We start from the raw sequence: 26761 nt of genomic DNA, 5'->3' as shown, positions 1-26761 counted from the left end.
CAAGCCCCAGAGGTCAGTTAGTCAGTAAAATATTGAAATTCAGTAAAGTACTGAAATTTATGCAGAAACTGGATCAGGCTAGAAGTATATCTATACTGTAGTATCAGTATTACAGAATATGGACATCATTTACATACATGATGTTTCCTCAAGATACACCAAATCACAGTTTACATATCATATGCTCATATGCCATTCATTCTCATACTACTGCTTTAGTTTTGGGATACTGATTTCAGCCTCCAGTTCTGCACCACCAGTTCTCCCTGCTCAGCACTCCTGTGCATCTGCCACATCTGAGTAAGCGCTACCTGTCTGACTTCTGCACCAGTTGCAGCAATTAAGGGTCACAGAAAAAATGCAACATCTGTGGATACAAAGGTGAGGAGTCAGATCCTCGCTCCACTGAATTAAAATTTTTCCGATTCTCAGAGTTGCAAAGCTCTCCTCTATCAGATTTAGACATGTACTTTATGAGTCCAAGATTTCCCAGTATTTAAGAAATGTACTAAAATTTCTTGACTCACCACAGGAATGAAAGAATTGGCAACATGTCTTCAGTTCATAGAGCGCTATAAATCAGAAGCCTGATCTTCTGGGCATTTTGTGCTGCATTTCAAATTAATGTGCCTTACTATATAATTTATACTACCTCTGTGCATTAAAAGTAGTTTTGGATAGCCTGAGCAGGCTTCTGATGTCCTTGCTTACCTTCTTTTTCTCTGGTTCATATCCTTTTAAATACACGCACACACACATACACAAAACAACCTAACAAATCAAACAGAATAAACCAACAAAGTAAACAACACAGAAATGTCTGTAATTAGTAAAGCAAGGTTTTTCTGGTATAACTGTAACTATGTCTCACTTTTGTAGAACTCTAAAGATGGACGTCAACCCCAAGCTCTACATTTTAATAGTTTATTCTAGGAGATTGTGTTTTCATTCAGTGCAACCGAAACACTGGAAATTCCTCCCATGAAAAATATGTGAACGTGTTACCTCTTCCCTTCTCAAATCCTCCAGCAAGCATGTCAAAATTGCACTGTCTGTCTTTAGGATGCTGAAATGGACTTCCAAGAAGAGAACAAACAGAATCCTACGTCTCCTGCTCTAGAAATGCCTCCATTTTCTGATTTAGTTGCAAAGAGAACAAGTTTTCTAAATATATGAGCTTCTGGGAAAACTTTGATTTCTACAGAGTTAATGTTAAAACACTAAATGAGTAGATCCCAATCACATTTCTAGAACAGCAACTCCACAGCTCCTAGTCAGCAGAGGTAACAGATAGTATTAATCAGACAAGATGTTTTAAAGATCATCATCTTCCCCATTCAAACTGTTATCAGAGGCTACAATACTCAGTTTTGTAGTATTAACTCTTGGATTAAACAGTCAATTTTTGCTCTATAAACAAAACAACAATGAAAAAGAAGACTGTCGGTTTTGTCCTCTGCCTAATGTTCAGTATGGTGAATACTCTGATGAACTCCTAAACTTTCATCTGAAGAAATTTTAGAGTAAAGCCAAACACATATCAGACCTCTAGCAACACACTTTTCCTTTTGTCTTCTCACTCAGACCCTGCTGTGCTGTTACTAGTATATACTAAATACAAAAACATCAGCAGATAATTACTCCAAAACCTTGCATTATTATTTTTTGTCAGAAGCTGAAGATTCTCCTGTCAAGTAAGATTTTGCTATTTCAGGTACAGTTTATGAGACTCAGCACATTCGTAAGAGCTAGTAGCCATTCACTGGGATCATTACCGTGGCTTTCTTCTATGTTAGCTTTCCTGCGTTTGACTTTTCCTATCAGCAATACTCAGAATTGACTTCTGACTTCAAGGCAGGTTAAAGATCATTAGGAACATACTGTGACATGGCTGGGTCTAAACTCCTGAATATATTTGTGCATGCTTATTACACCATATAAGCTTTTTTTGTTCAAGTCTCTCAAGTCATTATGTTTACTAGGACCAGCATAGACAGATGTCTCAAATAAAGGATGTGGCAAGTCAAGGGGATAAAGTACTCAAGAGGAGGCAACAGATGACATTATTTATAAATAAGCTGCCATCGTTAGCCATACGGTGGGGATGATCAGAAACAATGATCACTCATTTTTTGATATTGTCAGACAACTTGACAATATTGTTTTACTCTATGAAAGAAAAAAGTCAAAAATCTCTGTGGGTATCAGATAGACATTAATAACTTATGGGTAAACATCACAGAAAAAAAAAAAATCTGGCACTCAGCTTCTCTTTTTGCCAGGAAAGCAAATGATTGAGCAGATGGTTTGTTCAGAAACTGCAACCTTTGGGAAGAAGCTTGTTTGTAAAACTGAATATATTTTGTGACCAACAAAGATGAGGAAATTCTTGTCCTTGGGAAGATTTCCCTGATTACAAGAGGGCAGAGAAGACAGTGCAGTATTTCAATTCCAAGAGTATGGTTAGTCATACTTCTATCTTTTTTAGTTATCGAGGTCTGTGGCAGTCAAGAGAAGAATTAATTAAGCATCTCGACAGCCTTATGGAAGCTTTGCTTTGCTCTCAGAGAAAGACCAGTGTCATTTCATTTTTGCTGCAGTGATGGTGAATCTGATTAGCAGATTGCAACTGAGGTGTGGTTTTTTTGTTTTGCTTTGTTTTTTGTGGACACGAGTTGTATCCTTTATATGTTCCCCTCCTCTTGTTTGCATTCATGCAATAAATCCCCAGTCTGCCAACTTGCATTGTGCAGTACAGTCCAGACTTCCAGTCCTTTCCAACATGGAGAACAAAAAAACATCTGAACAAACAAGTTTATGGAAATATGAAGGAATTATGTAGGCAGCTTCAGTACCATTTATCAAACACCATGCAAATATTAGGGGGCAGACTACATATATAAATGCTAAATGTACACACATGTACATATACATACTCTGATACATACATACACACACATGCAGATCATCATCAAACCCCAATATTCTCAGGGAGGAAAATGGTTCATTATGACCATAGCCAAGTACCATTGTTTAACTGTTCCAACTGCTGATGGTAAAGGCCTACACACAACCATCATATCATGGAAAATACCAAAAAAGATCATCAATGACACTATTTCTTAAGCACAGATGTGTAGTGTTCTACCATGACTCTCTCAATGAGATGAGGCCTGACTTTGTAAGAGACTTCTTTCCATCAGAACTGATTCATCCAGCACTAACATTATAGTGATCTTTATATATTCGATCTTTTGCCAACTATTGCAAACTTTTTTGCTTATGGTATGAGTTGATCAGAGGCATATGACTGCAATTAGCAAGGGACCATGCCCAGAGCAGTCAAATTGCAGTGAGACACTGGGTCTATTCGCTTGATCTCAAACCTGTTTGCTCCAATTTTATGCCATAATAATCACTTGTATAACTATCCTGGGAACTTCACCATGGGGACAAAGGACTTGCTTGTAAGATACTAAGAAAAGTGTAAACAATGTAAATAAAAGCAGTCTCATTGGTTTTTTGCTTACAAACTTATCTTGGCTGGCTGTCTTACAAAGATATTCTGTCTTTGTGCCTAATGTTCCATCTGGGAAAGGAGCTGGTATTTTCACTAGCAATATCTTCACCAGGAACATCTGCCCTGCCACCAATTTATTCATCCTGAATCATCACGATTCATACACAAGAAAGCACAAAAGAGAATGATTAAAAAGATCATTCAAAGGATTCCTAGCCAAATAAAATTGTTGGAAAATGTTCCTCTTTATCAAGGACAAATACCATAGTTTTTCTGTGTTTGTAACTTCAACCATGGATGAAATAGTTCCTGCAGAAAAGGGTTGCTTCTATTCTTCTTTGAAATATGTACTGCTACAGAACTCCTTTGGGCTCTCAGAAATAAAATCCAAACCATGCAAAGAATTTCAAATCCTAATAAAATAAACTCTCTTTTCTTTTAGTCCTTTAAGGAAAAATACAGTCCTTTCAGAATGCTTTTTTCCAAACTGTAAAAGCAACAGAAAAGATATATCAGCTGTGAAGAGCTGTAAACTACTCATATCTTTCCCTTAGTTTTAAAAGGGGGAAAAAAATGAATCTCTCTGTGCCATACTTTGAGGCTGATGAGCTTTGATGTCCATGGAGCTCTGCCAGCATGCACCACCTGATGCTGTGGCTGGGGACAGAGCATTCATCATAGACCCATGCCCACGTAGTAAGTACTATCGCCTTTCTTTCTAAAAGACTGGATTTTCAGTCTAGGATGTTCTTTCACATGCCTCTTTTCCCCTAACAGTGACAGGATGGCTTGCTAAATTGGAGTGAGGAAAATATTCCTTAAAAGAAAAAAAAAAAAAAAAAGAAGAATGGAGGCAAGGAGAACACTTGTAAGAAAGAAGAAAAAGAGTGCATAAGGTTCATGAAGCCATAAATTTGAAAATTCAATGAAAGAAAGCCATCAGAGGTACATTCTTTTGATTATTATAACTGAGAGTGCAAAGTTCTTTGTAAATGTATTATGATTTCTGTACCACAATAACAGGTACAGAAAGATTTCCCTGCCATCATCTGTCAAGCTGCACTGTTTTTTTTTATCAAGTAGCTCCTGTTGAGCTCATCTAGTTGATGAACATTCTTATCAACTAGCAAATATGAATGACTTATGGGGATAATATTTCAATATATAATGGCACTTCTATATCTTGGATTCTTTTAAGATGTGGGTTATTAAATATTAAATATCAAAGCTGTAAATTATTGTAGCAGCTTTATACAACTAAATTAAATTCAAACAAAACCTAATTTCCTTAATCATTGACTGTAATCCTCCAGGAACATATGCTATTAACTCAGCTACAAATGGCATAGAAACTGTATGACTTCAGTTATTTTATATCAAATTCTAATCCAGGGCAGAGTCTTCAGTATATCTCCTGCAGGGGTTTTAATGCTTTTACAGTCATATTGGCTCTTTACTGAAGAGCTAATCTTCTTATATTGTTTTTTCACTCCTTTATCCATTTCCTTCACACCCTTACTAATCTAGCTAGTACTTTCTAGCACATCTCTTGTTTTGAAAGATTTGCCTCTCCCCATGTTGCAAGAGTCAGGTTTTCCTTTCCAAAACTGGACTAATTTTTTGTTTCACATTAGAACTGAATCATTCCGAATTGTTTCAACATGGCTGTTAACTCCCACATGCTATGATCTCTTTATAAGGCTGGCATAATTATTCAGCATGAAGTCCAGTATTTGGAAAACTGAACAGTTTCCTTCTCTTGAAGAACCTCTATTGGAAGTAAAATAAAATAGGATTTATTTAATCATGAAACTTCTTCAAAGACATGAGACAAGGATTAAATAATACAGAAATAAACCTTAGAGCCATAGGAGGTAAGACTTTGAGAAACGTCTAGAGCTCTTCCAGTCAGCCCTCTGCCCCAAAGCATGATCTACTAAACTGCTGATATTCCTGATGTATGGCTACCTGATCTGTGTTCAAATGTCTTTCATAATGGAGATTCAAGATCTCCATTATCCGTTTCAGGGCTTCCGTGTCCTTCCTAGCAGGAAAAATCTCGAGACACCTAATGGTAATCTTTATTGCTGCTTAAGCCTTCTGCATTCTCCCCTCTGGGACTTAGGCTATTGCTGGCCTCCCTGCAGCAGCTCATTTGGCCACTTCTATCTCTTCTCAGTTTTCTCTTCTCTAGACTGAATCACAGTACTACATTTTAACTTTCTCAGCAGTATTTCTTCTCAAAGGTTGCCTTCAATGGACTCCCAAACCAGCTATTCCACAAAACAACTACTGAGACATCTAAAAGTCTATTCTCTGTCATGACTGAATGTAATTATTGCCCTTTCTAAACAGCTACAGATGACTCACATTATTCTAACTTTCTCCTTTTACACAGCCCTCTGTTGCCAGCATGGCTCACTGGTCAGCTAGACAAATATAATATAAAGTCAATATTAACTTCCTTCTTTTGTTTGGCACTTCCACCCATGTGAGGACTGGATTGTCCATTGATGGGCTTATCTGGTAAAACAAACTCTAAGATATCTTTAAACACACAGCATTACTGACCTACCAGCAAATCTCACTGCATCTTTCCTGAGTACATGCTATCATCGGACTGACCTATTCTACTGATCATCTTTCCAAGCTTATGATGTCTGTGATGTTAGAATCTCCATGAACAATTAGAAAGTGTTACCCTCATGTCATCATCTTAGTCAAGCACTCACAGAGGAGTATCTTTTTTAAACTATCTCAGTTCTGTCTGTTCCCTGTTTCCTTTTCAGTTAGGTTTGACCTTAACACCATCAGAAGGGCTATGAACCTATGGACCTCACACCATCATATGGGTGGCTGTTGGCAGGTGATTATCAGTGGTAGGCTCTTGAGTTGAATTTATTTTGCTCTGAGTACAAGGAAAATGTTGTTTCAAAAAGGCACACTGCACAGCCTATTTATTTACTCAGGCATTTCCTGACTGAGAGACCTATACTGAGTGAAGGACCTTTAGTCTTCCTTTTTCTGGGCAGGGTTGTTTTTCAGAGTTCTACTCTCCTATATCCTCCAGCCCCACGGATATTGGCTGGATGGCATTGGTGGGGGCAGTCTGTAGAGAAGAGGCCTGACTTCACTATGAGAAACTTCGAGGAAAATTTCTTCTTAGAAGGGTCACAACTTTTAGACAAACATCTCCTTATCTTTAAAGTAGAACAGTGCTTTTAAATAAGTGAGGAAGTTAGGCCTTTGGAGGGTCATAGTAGGTTCCATGTCTTCCAATCTGCTTTGGTATTTTACAATAGCATATCTCAACTTTAGTGCCTTGGCAAGAAACAAACACAAAACTGGAGCAGGTAACAATTCTCAACCAGGTGACATTTCAGTTTCAGAAGTGTAAATTCAAATAGAAGTGTAACTACCATGAGAAATGTCAAGGCAACTCTTACTGTACTCATTATAAACTGTTGCCCCAGAAGGTACTAAAGCTCATTCCAGAGGTATCTGACTTAACAGTCAAGCTCAAGTGTGTCTTTTGTATCTTACTCTATTGGCTTATTGGGTAACACTGGTGTTAGCCCAGATCTCAGTCTGATTTATGGAATTCCTCACACTGGGATTGCTTCTTCATTCTGAAGCAGGTTGAAGATTATTCAATACATTAGTAAAATTAAAGCCAATGCAAGTTAAAAAAAGCTAAGCAGTGCTGAAATTTAATCAATCAATCGGCTCAACACTAATCTCCACACCCATGTGTCTGCACACAGGGATTCCAATACTGAAGTACATAGCCTCTGCTTTCTTTATTGCACTGTTAAATGAACAATTTCAAAAGTTCCCAAATATGAAGTAAAGCTTTTGTGGGGACGGGAGAGTAAGGAGGTTTTTGCAGCATCAGCAATGCAGTGGAAGTTTTAGCAAGGAAGATTCAAATTAATAATGTTTCTTACATTTTGCCTCTGCTGGAAATATAGGAGATAAGAACAGCAAGTGGAGCTGGGAAGGAAATGGGAACTGGGCGAGACTGCAGTTTCCCTGGCCTTCAGTCCCTGAGACGATAGAGAGGGGACATGCAGAAACCTTTCCTGCTCAGTGTGGTCAGAGCTGCACAGAGCGCTGCAAAGCACTACAGCTTGGAAGCGTGAGCTTTTTTTTTTCTTCTCTCCAAAAAGTTTTCAGGAAGTCTGGGGGAGGGGCAATACCGTTTCTTTTTTGTTATAATGGGCCCCTTTGTGGAGATGGGAGAGGAAAGAGCTGCGTGCCTGCGTTGTGCAGGCTTTGCCGTGATTCCCAGGACAGCTTCTCTGTGCTCCTAACAGGCACTGGGCCTGGGTGTGGGGAGAGTGAAGAGGGACTGGGCCAGGATGGAACTGATGGTTCTGCTCAACGCTCTTGTTACTCGCCTGCTGTTCGTGTTGCACTCCCTCATCGGGGTCTGGAGAGTGACTGAAGTGAAGAAAGAACCCAAGTACTGGCTGCTGGCACTGCTCAATCTTCTCCTTTGTCTGGAGACAGGGCTCACGCTCAAGTTTAAGCAAGGCAGAGGCTACAAATGGTGAGCATATCCTGCTGGCTCCGACGGAGCCCCTCTTGCTTCTTTGCATGTACTTTGCTGCAGATGTGGGGCTGCTGCCTGTGAGCAGAGCTGCCCTGGCTTCCTTTCTGCCACAGTTTCAGGGAGCTGCGGTCTCTCCCCTGCAGCACCTGGGGTGGTTAAAAGAGTGGTGAAGTTCTAGCTAGTCTGTGGCCAAAACCAGAGGGCTTTCAGGAGGGGCAGATTTGCAATAGATGACTTGGGAACCACTCTTTGTACAATAGTGAGTGTGCACCAACAGCTGAAAGAAGAAGGAACTTTGCTGCAGCCAAAAGCTGTGTGTTCTGGAGCTGCCAATCCAGGGTGCAGGGAAAGTGGGGGCAGGGTCACTGGGCACCACAATGCCACAGCCGGTCAGGAGCACAGGCAGTGAGATGCCAGGGGCCCCACACCTCTCACCCAGCCAGCCATTTCCTGGCAGGCATCTCATTCCCTGGGACTGCATTCCCTGGGACTGCTACCCACAACAGTGCTATTTTCATGCTAGTGCATGAACAAAAGCTCAGCATCAAATAAAAGATGAGCAGCAAGAACTCTTACAGTAAGAGTTGTTTAAGTATTTGGATTTGAATGTAAGAGGCTATTCCAGAGGGAAGCCTTCATGCAGGAAAGACTGCCTGAGAAATGAGCAAAATAAGTTAGTCATAGCAGAATTAGCCCAAGCTCTTGGGTTTTTACACGTACATAAGGAATGACTGCAGTCATCTACAGCTCATCAGCACAGTCAGTCAGCCAAAAACAAATGGTTGGTGCAAGGGAAGCGGGCACGTAACTAATCGTCCAGGTTTCATTAGGACCTTTTCTTTGTAAAAATCTCAAACTGCAGGTCTTTTGTCCCAGTGTCACTGGGACAAATTCAAGGTAAAAAAAAAAAAAACCTAGCAATTTCCATGACCTTATATTTCTGTCTATTGCAACCTGTGAAACTCATTATAACAGAAGCAGTGTCGTATGACAATTCTTAGAAGTGTTCTATATCTAAATTTAAATGTAATAAAAGCAGTGATTTGTTCTGGAATACAGGAAAATTTAACAACAGCAGAGCACATGTGTAAATCAGAGGCAGAGTGAACAGACCCTGTTAAATGGGGTGAGGAAGAGGCAGCAGACACTTCATGACACTTGCTAAGCTCATTTTTAGACAATCAAAAAAAACCAAAACCAACCAGATATAAAAGCAGATTCTTTTTAATGAACGTGTGCTAGAAGTCTGGGCTAAATTTAGCTAGAAGGAAAATGGACGTAGTCAAGCACCTTAAGAAGCACAGTAAATGCTGTTGTAGGTGAGAACTGCAGACAAATGAGCAGCATCTAATCACAACAGGATAACTTTCTGCTTTGGTGGCAAACACCCACACTCAGAACCAGTAGCATCAGCTGCATTTATAGAAATGCCTCCATGCATGTCTACTAATGCAAGCAAAGGACAGTCTCTACCACAGAACTCTCCTGCCTCCACAAGCATCACATGCTCTCCATACACTACAGAGAAAAGACAGTTGCTTATTACATCAGCAGAAATAATTGAATAGAGCATGTGGAGAAAGAGTAATATTGTATGCCTAGCCAAGTAGTATTTGCTCTACAGTGCTCCTTCTGAAAGAAAGGCAGGGTTAAAGCTCCTGAACTTTCCTGGCCAGATCTGCTGTCATTAGCTCAGCACTGCTAACTTGCCAGCTGGATGGATTTCTCATGTGCTCAAGCCCTATAGGAAATACTGTAAAATAAAGTAGTCCTCCCATTCAATTGAGAGGTGTGTTCTCTCCCAAAATACCTAGGCTAAAACCCCACAGAATCACTAACTTCAGGAAGAGGAAAACAAACAAACACTCAAGCACGCCTTCTAACCCCAAGAACAACCAAAATGTAAAAAAGGAAATACAAACTATAAAAACCAAACAACACACAACTCAAGACCACCTTATTTAGAGGGATTAACTGAAACTTTTCAGAGCAGTTCAGCAAACAAGTAATTTTCCTAAGCAGCTGGATTTTTGGTTGTTTTTCTTCCTCAAAACAATCTCCTCTGAAAAAGTCATTATTACAGAAATAAAGGTACATTCTAGATATGAGCTAATAATACATCCAACTACATTTGACCAAAACACAATTATAAGCAATTTAAGTTCACTACCATGTGTGCTGCTGACAAGACAAATGGAACCAAACAAGCGTCTTGAAGCAGTCCTCACTGTTCTGCCTGAGATGTACATGTAGGGCAGGGGCTGCTGTCACTCTTGGAAGCATCACTGTGATGCTCACTCCATACTATGGCAGGGCTGGCATTGGACAGCCTCATTCCTAATCCAAAATGATAAGAATTGCAAAATGAAAAAAAAAAAAAAATAGTTATGTAAGAAAACATACAATCATTGAACGGCTTGGGTTGGAAGGGACCTTTAAGATCATCTAATTTCAACTCCCTGCTGGGACACTTCCCACTAGAACAGGTTGTTTACAGTCCTATCCAGCCTGGGCTTAAGTGCTTCCAAGGCAGGGGGCATTCACAACCGCACTGGGCAACCTGTTCCAGTGTCTCACCACCCTCATGTCTGAATAAACTCAGGTCAAGAAGCTTTAGATGATAAAGCTTCACCATCACAAGTTATACAAGAGAGTAACGAGAAAAAGGAACTGGAGAAAGAAATCCTAAAAAGATTAGTCAGTTGCCAGCACAAGTGGGGGAAGAAGGGCAAAGCCCATTTTTATAAACCATTTTAGTCTGCACTGAAAAAATCTAACTGAAGAAATGTCTTCAGCAAACTGATGCTGTTTCCAATTTTTCTGTGCCACCAGGATCCTGATCAACAGCCTCCATCCCAGAACTATCCAGTGGAATGACTCTAGATGTAGACATCCCTGCTCACTGTAGGGGATTTGGACCAGATTACCTTTATAAGTCCCTTCCAACTCAAGTGATTCTATGATTCATCCTTCCTGAAATCTAAAAGAGCACAATTAGACTTCTTTTGCTGTTAGTTTGTTTTAAATACAGAGAATGCCATGATGGAAACCCAAACAGCTAAAATACTTGCATAGTTTTTGAGAAAAGATTTTAAATAAACTATATATGATCTTGGGCTAACAAAAAAAAAAAAAAAAGTATAATTCGTTACATTGACAGTATGAGGAATTCAGCAAGAATTGCAACTCTTATTTGCAGTTATAGCCCAAAGTGAACTGTAATATAAGTAGAATTCTCCAGGTCCAACTGAGATAATGATAGAGAATACAAGATATTTACAATGTGATATAATATCAAGCTATCTTTTCCTTTGCAGGTTTTCTCCAGCAATCTTTTTGTATCTGATTTGCATAGTACCATCATTATGGCTACTGGAAATTCACCATGGGACACAGGTATTTATTATGAAACATGATGGACTGGCTTGAAATTGATTATCTGATGGGCTGGATTTAGGTATAAATGCCAGACCTTGATCCAATTTTCCATTTTATGCAGCCGGGCCCCCCAGTCCGGCTGGGACTATGGACAACTGTGCATTTCCTAATATCAAGTAATGAACCTCTTTCCTACCTAAAATGAGACTATTTGCATTTGGCTGAGGAACTGAAGACTAGAAGTATGAAATACAGCATTTCAGCCCCAGGTTACCAGCTTGAATCTTGCTGAGGATGGTGAACGAATTTCATTGCTTTAGAGGCCTTTGTAAAATAAAATACGAGTTCTATGGCATTTACAGGCAAATTTCAAGCAAGCCAAAATGATAGTGGTAACTATCAATTAAAAGGCTCTTAAATTACCTCATGTTTACTGCAGTCTAGGAGGATATTCACAGATTCCAACCACAGATTAGCTGTTGTGGTAATTTCTCTGTGCTATACAATGATCTGGGAAGGGGAGTCTGGATTCCACTTCAGGATCTAAATGCGTGGCAGTGATTCCTGTGGCAACTGAGGTCACCAGTTAGGATGAAGACAAAGTCAACAGCCCATACCGAGCATGTGAGCCCTTGCCCTGTGCCAGCTGCTTGCAAGTCCCCATAGAACTTCCATGCAGTGAAAAGGGGATTTTTGCATGCCCCAAGATTTTTACACAACCTTGGCAGAAAATGACCTGACGGGAGCGAAAGAGAAAGTGATAGAAGATGATACATTAATTAGACTAAGGAGACACAGTCCCTTATTCTCTCTTTTGAAATATTGTTAGAGCCCACAGAAGTATAATCAAATATTCAAAATTGTGTTTACACTGAAAATGCCTGAGGCTTTTTCTAAATACAGCAGCAGGAATTTATTGTCATCTTGTTTTGCCAAATCTCCTTAAACAGTCACAGACAGGTAACGTGGATATTGAGAACATTTGTCATAGTTAAATCTGGTCCACAAAACAGGCTAATTCTGTAGTCAGAGGCAGCAGTTTATTTCCCAAAATGATGTTAGAACATGGCATACTTTGTTCTTATTGATATACTGTTACTATGAATTAAAGAGGGAGTATATCAAGTTAACAGCTTAGTTTATACCTGGAGAAATAGGATAGAGTGTTCTGGAAATGCACCATCAAACAGATTCAAAAGCAGTACCTCTAGAAGAGGAGCAGGCCTCGTAACAATATCAAACAGCACCCAGATAAGTATTACTCTTCTGGTGAAAGTTTTGCTGAAGTGTTCCTTATGAAAATAGTAACAGAATGGCTCCATACTTTTTATACACAACCATCAGAACACTTTGTGGTCTTTAAGGCAACAGAACTTTGATCTCTTGTTGAAAACCTAAGAGGTTGTGCTGGTGCTGTTACTTCAGGCATGTGCAGTCTCTCCTGAAGACTGAGGCAATTCTGCCTCCAAGTACTGCAGAACTGGACAGAGGTAGTGCCATTCTCTGTCAAAGTGGAACACTGACTGCATAGAAAGTACTGCTTTGCAGTGAAGTATTTGGGGATGAAATGCATCTTTGGGAGACTCCGTAAAATAAATTAAATTGAACTGAGCAAAAGAAATTGCTGTCAGCAAAACAGAGCAGCAAGAAAATTAAAACCATTTATTCCATTAAGAAACAATAATAATTCTTCAAATACATAAGACTTCAGATGGACAAATGCCTCTTAGTTTTTCAAATACCTTGTATATTACTGCCAGAAAGCACCGGCAGACTGCCTTTAGTAGAGGTTACCTGACTACCAGGACAATATTCATGCAAGTGTCCTGCTCAGAAGTAAGATGGATACTTGGTAAACCTTTTAAATATATTTAACCACTAAGGAAATAACCAATTTTCCTGCCCATTCCCTCAGCCTCATTCTAACATGGGATTCTCTTGCCAGCTAAAATTCCAGTGTATCACTCTTCCAGAAGAAATACTGTGCATCGTTTCTCCCTTCCCACACCCATTGTCTTCCTCAATTGGGAAGACAGCTTAAACAATTTTTTCTCCCTATGTTACATTTCAGCTTTCTAGTCGAAGCAAAATGAAGCAAAGTCACAATACTGAATTTGACATCGTGTGTTGCCATAGTGACGGCCACACTGCTTCCAGCGATGCAGAGCGAGGGGTACCTGTTGCTTAGCAGGGGCTGTCAGCTTCCACATGGTAACAGGGCTGAGGGCACTCTACCCTGCTATTCCAGCAGCAATTTTATCACCTCACTGCTGGGTCTGCTGCAAAAAGTTTTAGCTGACCTCATTTATATCTGGCACTGAATAAGAAGCAAATAGAAAATTGCTGAACTAGTTCAGTATTTCAGGGGGTCCCCTTGCACCACCAGCAAGATCTTTGCAGGCTGGGCACTAAGAAAATATGTCATGCAAAACACTTTCCATTTTGATGATAGATCAGAAAAATATCAGCTTCATTTCATAAGAAACAAAAGAAGTAAACCTAGCTAGAATTTCAGTAAGATGTGTACAACTTCTTTCTGTTCTATTTTTGCACAATAAACATTACGCACTTTTGTTCAGCTACACAGCATCTGGAGTAACAAGGCTGTAGAGCAAAGCAGGTAAACCATGTTCATCTGCCTATGAAGCTTAGAACTGGCTTCTTCCTTGTCACATTCCCATTAAGTCACTGTGCACACACAGTTAGCTAGGCAGATATGCCTGGCACCGACAGGCCTATTTATATGCATATACATGACGTAAAATAAAGGCTCTTTTCCAAACTTTCAAGTGAATCACCACCACAATCACCACTTAATAAATATTCAGAGGAACAAACCAAAAGAAGAGAGAAACCTACTGAAATTAAAATTAGAGGTTGATTTAAATACCTGACTCTGCAGATGCAGTTCTCCATTTCCAGCCTGCAGGCAGAGAGATTCAGATCTGGCTCTAAGGAACACCATTTGGTCAACGTTCTTTGAGCCATGCATCCCCCATCAAGTCAGGAATGGTTTCAAAAATTGCATATTATGAGCCTATGAAAGACATAAATAAAGTCAACTTATTTTCTTAATCATTCTCTATGCCTGTGCGCAGCTAGAAAACAAAACAAGTCCACAGCAGGCTGTGTAGGAGCAACCTGTGCGGACAACCTGGGAGATCAGCCCCACAAGGCAGCAGCTAGGCAGAACCCCAGCCCCTGTCTGTCCTTGTTTCCACAGCCAGAACTTCAAGACCTCCCTTCTCCAAATGGAAATATTTCCCCAACATCTTGGTGACAATCTTTCAATGCTGTCACATCCATTGTGCAATAAGCCATGCATTCAGTTTCAGAGCCTTTATCACCAATTCTAAAAGAACAGGCACTAACTTTTTTCCAGATTTTTCAGGCCACAGGAAGTTGCTCCATTTATCTACACTGTCAGGCAAGAAGCAGCTCTTGCTCAGATATGAGCAGTATCATCAGAGACAAAGTAAAAGGGGATCTGAAATTTTTTAGGCTCTGATATTTGCTGGAAAATGTTGCCCATCTATTGGCAGGCATTATGCTGAATAGAACTGCTCAGTATGCACGCAAACATTCCAATTGTTGCAGAAAATCACTCCTCGTGCAATAAAATGGTGGGGGGCCCAGTGGAGAAATGCAAATCATTTGGCGTTCTCTGGCACAAGTAAAGCGGGATAGAAGTCTTTCGTGACAGCCTGGTTTGATTTTCTAATTACTCCTTTTTTATTACAATGAAATGCTAAAGGCTGTTATGAAGACAGATGTTAGGAGCCAGGCCCCAGCTACCCCAGGAGCATCTGCTGGACAAAGGCAGAAAGCAATGCACCTCCCGCTGCTGAGTCACTGCGTTGCACCCAGCAGTGTGCTTTAGCCAACATTTACTTTCCCACACGATCCAACGCCTGCAAAAACTAAAGCACCAATTTTTGTACTCTGCAGGGGCAGGCAACATCACAGACTCATTTTTTCTAGTTATTCCTGAATCTCATCTCTCACATTATGAACTTCCTGCAAAATAGGCAAAGTTGCAGGGAAAGGAAAAGGGAAAACACAACCCAAATACCCCAGCAGCTCAGCTCTATTCATTGCAGCCTTGAGGGAAATCACAGAAGAAAACAATTGCATATTTAGAGAACTTATTTTGGACAGTAGAAGCTTAAAACAGATACTTGGAAAATAAGTTTGGATACAGACTCTCTGATCATAAGATGCATAAGATAGCAGACTGAGCGAATTTTACGTACTCTACCATTCTAGGCAGAAAGAGGCAATGTAGGAAACCCAGCAGCCTGTTGAAGAGAGCTGCAGAGTGCAGTTTTAGCAGAGAAACGGTATGACCCGCTCCATCAGCCTTTGAATTTACATCTGCTTCTACAGAACAATCCTGCAGCTTCCCAAGGGCCTACCAACACATCTCTCCTGTTTACAGAAGACGAATTCCTCCCTTCTGAGCAAGAGGGGTATTGCATTCAGAACAAGCATGTACCTTTATAAACATCCACCATCAAGACTGTAGGCTTCTTTCAGCCACAGAACACATCTGCTGCCTGTGCTTGATATTAATGCTTATGTAATGTTTTTGTTTACAACAGTATTGCAGTAATGAGCCTGAAGCTGTTCAGTTGAATGTCACCAATCAAGACATCAGTCAGTCTCCAGACAGCAGTGAGGGAAGCGAGAGAATAGATCATCACATCATTCGGACGGTGGGACACCTTTTCCTGTTCCTATCAGTGAACTTGTGAAATGTCGGGGAAAAGCAATTGGAGAGGACTGTCATATCTATACGGGCAAACTCTTTAAGTAGTGACCAAAAGAAAAGGTGGCTTACACAAAGCCATATGGTAAAAGTGCCCAACACGTCACTAAGTACTAACACTTGTTGGTAGGAAGTCTCATACTGTTCTCCTCAAAACCTGACTGAATTTAGAGTGTCTGGATGATGGTTCTGCAAATGATAATAGTTAAAAAAATGATAACAGGAAAAAAAAAGCATGGAGAAAGAATCAGTACTCATTACCCAAAAATGTTATTCACATGCCTTTTTCAAATTATACCCACCACATAGAAATTATTTCCTCTAATGCTACATGAAGGAGATCAAAGGCAGGCTGAAGGACTAATGCCATCTTTAAGTTAAGTCTCCTGAAGTTACAGCATGTTACTGTTGTTGTGTTTTAAACAGGCTAAAGTCTTTGTGAATCAGCTCTCCACAATCTGTGAGACTGTATGGACCCTGGCCCTCCACCAGACCTTTCTACTACTTCTAGTAGTTGGGAGATGGCTTCTCCCCATTGGGGTTGAAATCACCCGGGACCAGTTGTCCCAGCTGCTTCTCATGTTTGTAGGAACAGCAGCAGATATACTTGAATTTGCTAGTGAAACCCTGGACATTGAGGATGTGCGGTAAGGAATATTTGCTGACATAAATAATTTGCACATTACAAAAGAGATTTGTTCAGTTTGAAGATTTGTTTGTGCTGTCTGTGGCATCCAGACCACAAGAACTGTATTCCCTCTGATAACAGAAGGCTACATTCAAGGGCTCCGTTTTCCTACTAATCTTTCTGCTGTAAAAGACATAACAGTTCTATGAGCTTTGTTAGAGATTACTTATCCATTGCTAACAGAGAAACACGCCACATTCATCACAACAAAAGGGTACAAAAAGCCAAACAACTGATGTAACTGCAATGTGGCATTAAGTCGGAAAGCTACAGCAGCTGAAACTCTGACTACACACAGAACTTCTCAGGTTAATGAATTGTTTTAGACTGACATGGAAGTAACTCAAGTTTGCTTTAGTGACTCATTATCCAAGTCAATTCTTTGGTTACTTCATTTGTAGTTTTTTCTTCACAACAGAACAACAGTGTTCAAAAGTAAGAAGAAAGGGAACAGCCTAGTTCTGGCGTGAGTTGTCAACAGAGAATGTAAGCCCACCTCCCTCTCACCGCAGTGAGAGCTGAATTGTGAACACCTATCACAAGGAGAAAGAATCACAGAAAAGGTTCTCCTGCAGACACTAGTCTTTTTTTTATTTTATGCTTTAATATCGCAGAAAAGGCTTTACAGCAGGGAAGTCAGAAGGACTTGGAAGAGAAGCTTCAGGCTTGCAGGGAATATGTAAACATAGCTCAAAGTAGAGATATTTCCATATATACTTATAACATTGGCATCAGGAATTTAGTGTAATTGCACAGCTGGAACATGTGGACTAAGCAGCAAAAATTCCACACCAAAAAGTGCCTCTGTTTTCCTCAGTATTACTAGTATCACTTGGAAACATGCATTAATCACTGTTTAGCTCAACCTCCCTTTAAATGACATTCCAAATACTACAGAAAACATTTTTGTTAACACAAAAGGAAACTGCTTTTTCACTGTTACTACTTTTTTACCTCCTATAGGAAGAATTATATTCTCATAAATGCAATTCTTGCTGTATGGACCTGGAGTATGTTACAGTTTCCACTTGATCTTGCAGGTTAGTACTTGCACACAGACAAGAAATAAGAACATGTGCTTTAAGGTTTTGCTGGCATGTCTTGTGATTGTGCACAGGCTTCAAGCTATATCCAGAGCTTCTGCTGAAGAGCAATTCATATGACAAAGACAGTGACAGAAAGCCTATTGCGGTCTCTTTCGAGGAAGCACTTGTTTCTGGCTAACCTCTGTCTTCTTGATAAAATACTACTTCCAGAAAAAGTGGTACTGCAGTACTGAAGCATTGCTCTAGTTACTGCTGTAAATTTCATCATATTAGCTCCTGGGTTAGATCTGGCCATGGAATCTACCATGGTTCCAATCTGGGGAGACTACTGGATCCCACAGAGAAATAGGCAAATATCAGCCACAGGGAACAACACAGCCTAAACACAGATGTTGCAGGCTCTCAAGGGGTTACCACAGGACACGTTACCTGACCACAGGGAACTTGCAAGACCATACTGTGTTGGGACTGTATATTCTTATCCTAAACTAAAAGGCCCAACATCCAGCTAACTCAGGTTGGTATTTGCCTGCAGGCAGAAAGGCTTCCTTAGGTCAAAGGAGATAATAATATAATTTCAACCAAAATAATATTTATTTCAACCCTTTTGGCCTCCAATATCAACAAGTTTGCAAGTCAAATGTATCAGTCTGAAGATAAGTTATCCACACCAGCATCTTCTATAAAACCGGTGACTACTAGGTTGACATACCTAAAGTAACGAACAAATAAAGTAAAAATGAAAAATGATTCCTGAAGTTTTTCATTAGCTCTCTCTTGGTTGACAGTATTAGGCTTTGATTTCAATTTTGATGATAGGAAAATATTTCAGTATTTCAGCTCAGCTATCACCTTCTGAAAAAACAATGTTGCAATTTATCACAAATAAATTTTTTTGTTACTGGTAAAATATATTCTCTTAAAGATGCACAAACTTAAAAAAAACTACACATACTCAAATAAATTCAAATGCTACTTAAAGAAACCCTACATTAATTTAAGTAAAGCAAGATGTGTGTTGTGCTTTTTTTTGTTCCCTCTGGCTGTTGCTTTTCCGCTTATTTTTCTGCTACAGTTACATTTAACTAGTGCTCAATAACTTAATTCTTAACATGTTGACTATGGGTGCAACTTATTTTAGGTAACTATACAGCTGCACAAATGCTACTTTTCATTCATACAACAGAATGTTTACTTGTACGTAACTGTGACCTAAAAAAGCAATTCATAGATGCTATATAAAACTACAGCAATGAAGTTAAGACTATTAAAAACATAAAAGCTATTAAAAATTAGCTGCTGGTGGTGAAGCTTTGCCTACTGGATTCAGAACAAGTGTTTCCCCTTCTGCAACTCATTTTCTGCTCTTAAGTCTCATCTTTTTTTTCCTTTTCCCCATGCTACCTCAAACAATTGAGTTATTTTGGTAAGCTGTGCTACTTGGTTGCATCACAGTAACTACTGTGTATACTAATGTGTAAATACTGTGCTTATACTAATGTAATCCCATCACCAGAGAAATAGGTTAGTTTAGCTTCATGAATTTTCATAACATGCAGCCATACCTACCACACACAAAGCTGTCTGATGACCCTTCTTTAGATGCCACCAAAAGCATTCCAGCCCACCACTGCTTCTATAGGTAAAGACCTGTGCATCCACACAGCTTCTAGCAGTTGCATGCAATTTGATGTCCGGAAGGCTAAGAGCAAGTACCTGTGGTTTAAGTCTTACAAGGCAAGCAGGCACTACGGATTCTTCCTGTCCGTAATGCTTGATACTGTCTCTCACCAAACATGACATAAACTTATTATAACACAAGCAAAAGGCAACAGTCTGCAACTAAATCTCTCACAAGCAAGGTCTTAGCTTGGAACCAGCTGAAATGTTTCCATTCAAGGTTTTTTTTCTTTCTTAACAATGTATGTTAACTTAGCACATTGATTTAACAGAAAAGTATCTGGGAAAGTTGTTGTAGAAAAATTAAGTGAACTTCTTTTAAAGTGTATAAATACTGATAGTTTTGTGGGATGGAAAAGGGGAAGTGGGTTTTGGTTCTTTTGGACAGATTATGTAAATGCCTGCTTAACTTAAGATCCCAGAAATGGGATATGCTTTACATTGAATTGTTCACATTTGAATGCAGTTATAATTCAAGCTACCTAAAAGCTGCCCTTTAGCCCAATCCTTGCTAAGTTTTAAGAGAGCTGTTTTAACCCATATGTTTTATTTCCAGTACAGCATATTGGCTGCAAACCAACTGCATCGAGCAGGCAGATTCCTAACCTGCTGCTGTGCAGGTATAGCGCAGAGCTGTGGAACATTGGAGTGAGCTTGTTCATACAGGATGGACCCTTCTTCATTGTGCGTTCAATCCTGATGGGCCATTTTCGAATATTCAACCAGATGCTGGTGTTTTTTACAGCTAAGAATATCTTAGTTGTGATCCTACAACTGTATCGCTTGGCAGTGATAACGTTAGACTTTCGCGCTACTATTCTGCAAAAGAGCAGGAAGGGAGAGGTTGGCTGTTGCCCATGTGAGCCTTACGAAGCCAATACTCACGGTACTGCTGAGCAGGACACCGAAATGAAAGAGTGTGTTGCTTTGCCACTGAAAGAGGAACCCCAGGCTCCATTGGAAGAGCAGTAAGCACCGTGATTGACTCAAGACCAATTTCATTTCTCAGCTGGTTCAGGAGGGCCTATTTCTATGGTGAAACTGACTTTGAGCACAATTCATCTCTTCCACTAAGAGATTAATAATTTCTTCTAAACTGTAGGGGAGATTTCTGAAGAAAAAAAAAATCATAGAAGTGGGACATTTTGTATCTCGTGATTTTGTGGGTTTCTGGCCAGTTCCCTACTATATTATTCACAGGGATTTTGTAGCCATAGTTTGTAGTATCAAGAAAGGTTTGGCTCACTAACAAAGTTGGTTATAATCTTCGGTGGCACTTTGCTAAAGTATGTACTTGCCTGTATTCAGATAGAAGGACAAGCATATCCCAGTGGAACAGAGGAAACAGAAGCATTTAGCCCAACTTCAGTGGTTGGGCTACAGCTAAAATGAACATTATGATCACCGTGCATAGCAGCTTCATCAGCAGCAACTGCAGACATACAAGGGAATGGGCATAACAATGTTACCATGACATCTAAACATTGTTCATTCAGAAAAGTTAGGAAAAGCTTAACTGAGTTGTACCCCATTTCTGGCTAGATTTTCAGTATAAAAACTACAAAACACCATGAAATGTCACACAAAAAAAGACCGTCTCTTAGGACCTGCATAGTCTGAATAATCTAAACTTTATAAATAAATAGACATATTAAAAACATGGGAAAATGCCCAAAGACCTGTTTATCACCTACTCATTTTCTACAGAGCTACTTGCCTTTATATTTCTACCAATCAGAACACATACAAAAATAAATATATATATATATATATATACACACACACCTGAAAACAAACTTGTAATTTTGTAATTTTTATTTCCTGCTATGCTGCGTTTGAAGTTGAGGGCAGATTTTTAAGTGTTGCCATTTTATAGTATTTTATTATTTTTAAGTGTTCTGACTCAGGTGTGCAATCCAATAAGAAAGAAAATTGTCCCATCAAATGTGAGCAGTACCACAAAAGGATTCTGACTTGAGCTTCAAATTTCATGAAGCACCACTAAATACCATGGAATCATTTGGCCTATTTAGTGTCAAGGTCTGTTTTTAAAAAAATGGCTTTTAGTCATGCATTTACTTCTGTTTTAGGGGTGAACGACATGAGACATGATTCATTTCTTCCAAGAACACTTTACATCAATTTAAGACCAATGACCCTGCTGGCTTAGCTCGAAAAATAAACAAGTTTTGAAAATCCGTCCCAAAATCACATGCTCACTAAAAATGGCAGGTACTTTCTACAAATTTGTGCATCCACTTTTAATGGGATCAGAAAAGCATGTTAATAAAAAAATCTCACAAACAGGAAGTGACCTAATTGAGGTAATTTCCTATACTAAGCAGCCCCAGTTTTACCGAGGGCCTCAGCTATCTAAAAATACAGAATCTGTTTAGGAATGCATTAAAGTGTTCCTGCCGCCACCACAGCAGTCATATGATTGTTAGAATAATAAGCAATGACATATTTATTCCCTGAAAGATGTACTTATTTAACAGTGAACATATTTAAAAATTTCCCAAACACGCGAACCTGTGTTTGAATTTGTGAGCTGTTAAACCTCATGATCTGTTTCATGTAGGATCAGGCCCCTTCACTAGGAGAGAACAAAATGCACAACCATTAAGAAACAAGTCTTACACACTCACAGCCCTTTCTACCACTTGTACCTTGTTGTTGCCAATGTTGCAACACATTCTACTCTTCTCATTTTGAGCTTCTTTCCAGCAAAATGAAAAAAAGTCAGTCACCATTTACGGTGCTGTTGTAAGGTTGAAATATTTAGAGTTGAATGCAACTTCTGTAGGCAAAGAAGCTAAAGTGCTGCTGCTGACCAACTGTTGTGTTGTCTAAAGCCTTTCACACCAAGGTGCATTTAGAATCAGCCGGTAGCACTGTAACATCTCTTCTTTGTTAATGCAAGCCAGATCTACTCACGTTCATTGAGTTCACCACTTGCTGATGTAATAATTACCCTGTTAAAAGGATCTTTGCTAATTAATTTGAAATGTACTGATCTTCCTAGAACATCATTTGAAATTCACCAGCAAAAAAATTGCAAGTACTGGCTACCTATTTAAGGACTTAGTTCAACAACAAACTGCCTACCAGGCTCAGCCTGCAGCACATGCAAGATTCCATGGAGTCAGCAATACAAAGACTAGTCACAGCAGGAGTATTATACAAGGAACTATATTTCCTAGTCTTCAGGCTGTTTCATTTTAAGTAGTAGTAAAGCTCTTAATCAGACTTACTTTGAGAATAACTCACTGCAATGCTAGGTTCATTACTAGATTCCATTGTTATTCAGCCAAATACAAAATAGACTAGATCCACACCCTTATGCTTAGGATAGAACAGATTTAGACATCCTTTTTCCTTCTCACCACTATGGGCAAAGACAGATCACTTAAAAGTAAGGAGAAAAAGAGAAAAAAAATGACAAAAAAAGCACTTAAGTGGCAGGCAGCCTGCCCTCCTGCCTGTGCAGAGAGGGGAAATCACATTTGCCGAATAGCAACAGGAATGACTGACGGAGTGCATTTCTAATTCATTGAGAAGACTGGATAGCAATTAAAAAGCCTAGTGATTTGTATGTTTGGTCACAGCAGCAAATCCCGGTGGGAAATCATCTTCACTTTCCTCTTGCAAATTTCTTGAGAAAGAGGACAACAGAGCTGTTTTGCAGCAGGTTGAGTCAGTTGAACCAGCAGCTGGGTGCAGGGAGCCATGGCATCCTACTGGTGCCTTTCAGAGAGCCACACTATGCAAGTAAGTGGTAGAATGTATTCTCTTGAAGATCTGACAACTGGTGTCACGCTTGTTATTCAGAAAATGCTGCAGTAAACTGTCAGAAATGGGAAAATTCCACCCTTCCAAATGGGAGGATTTCAGAACATCTATCTTAACTGTTACCTCCTGTGTCAGGAGAATCACATTCCTAAATCTCTTCGGCAAACAGATATCTAGCTTTTACAGTTACTTATTCTCACTGTTCCTGCTTTGTCCTTCTAGATTATTCTATGTAAGTCGCTCCAAAAGTAACTCCATTATTTCCATGAAAACTACAACAAGTACAAAGTGCACCATAACACTATTTGATAGCACAAATCCTACAAAACACTATTTTTGAATACGGTCCCCAGCAGTAGCTGTGCATTTGCACCAGCAATGAACCAGGACTGCATGCTGTGCTTGTAGAAATTTGCACCAGGAGAGGAGACACACTGTCATTGCTGTCACTGCTGAAATGCACCACTGCCACCTCATTGTGCTCACATCCACTGGTTGGTCTCCACAAACATGCAGTAAGTATCAATGAATGTCAATGGGTGCCATTTTTTCCACATGGAAGAATTCAGTTACACCCCTTTACTTCATCTGCACTTGCATGTCAGATGTCATTCTGTCAGACTGCCCATCTGCTGCCATCTATCACACAGCAATCAAGTATACTGAAATACTGGTGGGAGGTTCAACCCCTACTGCTGTACCACCAACATCTGCCTCTTATGTCATGGGCCAACATCATAAAACAGGAGGCATTGCTTTTGGAGCAGCTCTTATATATTAAAAATCACTAAAATGTTTTGCCACTTGTCTTTTCCTCAGCTAAAATGTACTCCTCCTTTCTTTTGGAGTTTGGCTCAAATAAGATTGTAGCTCTGAGCCAATAAATAAATAAATAAATAAATCAAAAGCAACAATAACCATTATTTTATTGCATTTCTGCTGGTATTTTAACTGTACTGTATTTTCTGGTACTGTGTGAAAGTAGAAGAAAATGTTCAATTACTTCTTAAAAACTCCAACTTCATTTTGAAAATAAAAGGCAGTTACCTCAGGCATAGCTGCCAATTTATTGTGTGTGAACTGAATGTTATATGTTTCAATTAATTATATTTTCCACACACTGCTTTTCTTTCCCATCGTTAAGTTAATTACTTAGGCCAGATTCTGACTGTAGACGTTGCTTTGAAAGCCCACAGTTAACTGCAGTAAATTCTTCCCTACTTTGGATAGATGTTTTCATGCAGAAAGATCCTTTGCTTCCAAACATGCAAATCATAGGGTAATCCCAGAGAAAATTGAATAAAAGCACACAAATACATGTATGCATTTAGGTACCAGACTATGCCTAATATGTGCAGGTTTTTATTGGTTACGGTGTGCGAGACTGCTAGTGACAATACTCTGCAGACTTACAGAAATGCCCAAGTGTTACAGATACTTTAAGCTTAGAGCTCCAAACATTAGGTATACAATGAACAGCAAACCAATTTGCAAGAAAGTTTTTAAGATCCCCGAAATATGTTATTTCCATGCAGGTTTCCTCAGTTGACAAAAGCTACCTAATCATTTCCCCCTCAAGAATAAAATAGTTTCTTTAGCATTTGGAAATGACTAATGCATCTTTTCAGCTTCGAAATAAAACAAAAATATTGGTTTGGAATACTTATTGGTTAACCACATTTGTAAAGATTTTGCTGTTACTTTCTTGCAGATAGCTGTCAAACCATACATACAAATCAGTGGATCAGTACAATTTTTCTGACCACAGGACAGTACTCTGACTGCTGCTGCTGTATGACTAAATATGGTTTCTTCTCTCCCTGTCTTGAGTAATGCCATTTTAAAATAGCATTGAGAGAGATCCCTGATCTTCCTTTAACTCAATCAGAACAGTAGGTCTGAATTTTGGCTGACCACTTTTGTATATAAGGGGAGTGCAAGGGAACTCAAGGCAGGAGAGTTTAATACTTTCTAACTGAAGCAGTCCTGCAATAGAAACTAGAAAAGTCAAACCTTGGGCAGAAAGTTGAGGTTAAGTCTGCTTATTGTTACAAAAATGCATGTCCAGGAAATCTCTGCAGTGCATTACGTATGAATTCCTGCTTTACATCATGCAGGTGGAATGTATAGCAGTCATGGAATAACTCACTTATAGGAAAAGTAATGGTTTTGAAATTACCAGCTCTAGAGTAGGATAGAAAACAAACAAACAAAAACACAACAAAAACCAAAGTACATTTGATTCTTTTCTAAGAGATTCTTCCATTCACTGTCTGATGTGAAACAGTGTGTAACCTATATGACTATTTTATCATCACCTGTTCCACGCTCAAGAAAAAGCAAGAAGAAAAGCAAACCCTAAAAATACTTGGTGGAAAGTAAAACAAATAAATAGTGCTTTTATTTCTATCCCAATTTTATGGGAATATAAAAAGATGCGTATAGAAGATTTGTGATCTTTTTCAGATGATGCCTGCCTGCCACTTTGAGTTATGCATGCTATGTTTGATCAACACCAACCTGTATTTTTCTTATCCTTCAGACAGTAAGATCCCCAAATACCCTGAAAGCAATTTAGAACAGAACACTAGCATCTAAAACTGCACCAGGCTGTTCCCTTAGTTCTGTGTCAATTGAAAACAGACAAGCTGTGAATCATCAGATCGGAGAGTAGTTGGCCCTCTAGACTTTTAGTTCAATTCTGTATCTTTCTCCATGCTGTCGTATGAGGATAGAAGCCTTTCAAGAATGATACTAAAGCCCTTCTCTGCAGAAGACGACAGAACATTCCCAATCTTTAATAGTGAGGTAATAAAAATAGTCACGATGGCAAAAAAAGGAAAAATTGTAATGGGGTAGAAGAGAAAAGAAAAATAATATTAAAAAAATATTTTAATTATCAATTTGAACTCTTAAATCATATTCTACATACTACTGTTCTTTTCTTGTCTGTATTTCAGGCTGTGTTCTGGGCCTGTCTCCCAGATCTTGGTACACAGATAAAGGACACTGACCACTGAACTTCCCACTGCTGTCTGCGTAAGCTTCTACAAAAGCACTCCAAAGTTCAGGCCAATCGAAGATTAAGAATAGCCTAGCCTATTTCCTCCTGCTAACGACTGAAAGTATCTGTAGCTGCCAAAAAGCTTCCTCCATTTGTTTGCAACCTACTACAAAGAGAAGCATGTTTTCCTGAGCAGCCTCTCTGAAAGACTGGCTTATTGAAACAGCCGTGTCATTTCCTGCAGCCCTATGGATTAAGAACTCCCTCAGGCATTCTTAAGGTCATACAATGTTTGAAATAAGGCTGTCAGACCATAAGTAAAAATACAGG

General features: G+C 39.4%; 2 protein-coding genes and 1 long non-coding RNA gene across 8 annotated transcripts in view; 2 read left to right on the top strand and 1 right to left on the bottom strand.

The window, feature by feature from the left end:
- The window catches only part of CABCOCO1 (ciliary associated calcium binding coiled-coil 1), a 217547-nt gene that overhangs the window by 98664 nt on the left and 92122 nt on the right, over positions 1-26761 (bottom strand). For all 6 annotated transcript variants that reach the window (XM_090144854.1, XM_090144850.1, XM_090144851.1 and 3 more), the window contains one exon: positions 14344-14490. The gene's annotated coding sequence lies outside the window, so the exon portion shown is untranslated. The remainder of the gene's footprint in view (positions 1-14343; positions 14491-26761) is intronic.
- On the top strand, positions 7553-24725 carry TMEM26 (transmembrane protein 26). The gene is made up of 6 exons (XM_090144849.1): positions 7553-8072; positions 11393-11471; positions 16055-16168; positions 16648-16868; positions 17873-17949; positions 20192-24725. Exons 1-6 carry the CDS (start codon positions 7882-7884, stop codon positions 20605-20607), a joined length of 1098 nt encoding a protein of 365 aa, XP_090000975.1. The 5' UTR covers positions 7553-7881; the 3' UTR covers positions 20608-24725.
- On the top strand, positions 12196-15793 carry LOC116226905 (uncharacterized). The gene is made up of 3 exons (XR_004166424.2): positions 12196-13664; positions 14033-14073; positions 15720-15793. It is a non-coding gene; the product is annotated as an uncharacterized LOC116226905 (long non-coding RNA).

The sequence above is a fragment of the Phasianus colchicus genome, chromosome 8 (assembly GCF_987193195.1).
Source record: "Phasianus colchicus chromosome 8, bPhaCol1.hap1.1, whole genome shotgun sequence".
Lineage (NCBI taxonomy): Eukaryota > Metazoa > Chordata > Aves > Galliformes > Phasianidae > Phasianus > Phasianus colchicus.
Note: the sequence above shows the minus strand (reverse complement) of the source record. Positions and strands in the feature narration are given on the sequence as shown.

Coding starts and splice junctions, on each gene's coding strand:
- TMEM26 (XM_090144849.1), top strand. CDS start 7,882: ATGGAACTGATGGTTCTGCTCAACGCTCTTGTTACTCGCCTGCTGTTC. Junction 16,869..17,872: donor CTGGACATTGAGGATGTGCG/GTAAGGAATATT, acceptor TACCTCCTATAG/GAAGAATTATATTCTCATAA. Junction 17,950..20,191: donor GTTTCCACTTGATCTTGCAG/GTTAGTACTTGC, acceptor TTTTATTTCCAG/TACAGCATATTGGCTGCAAA.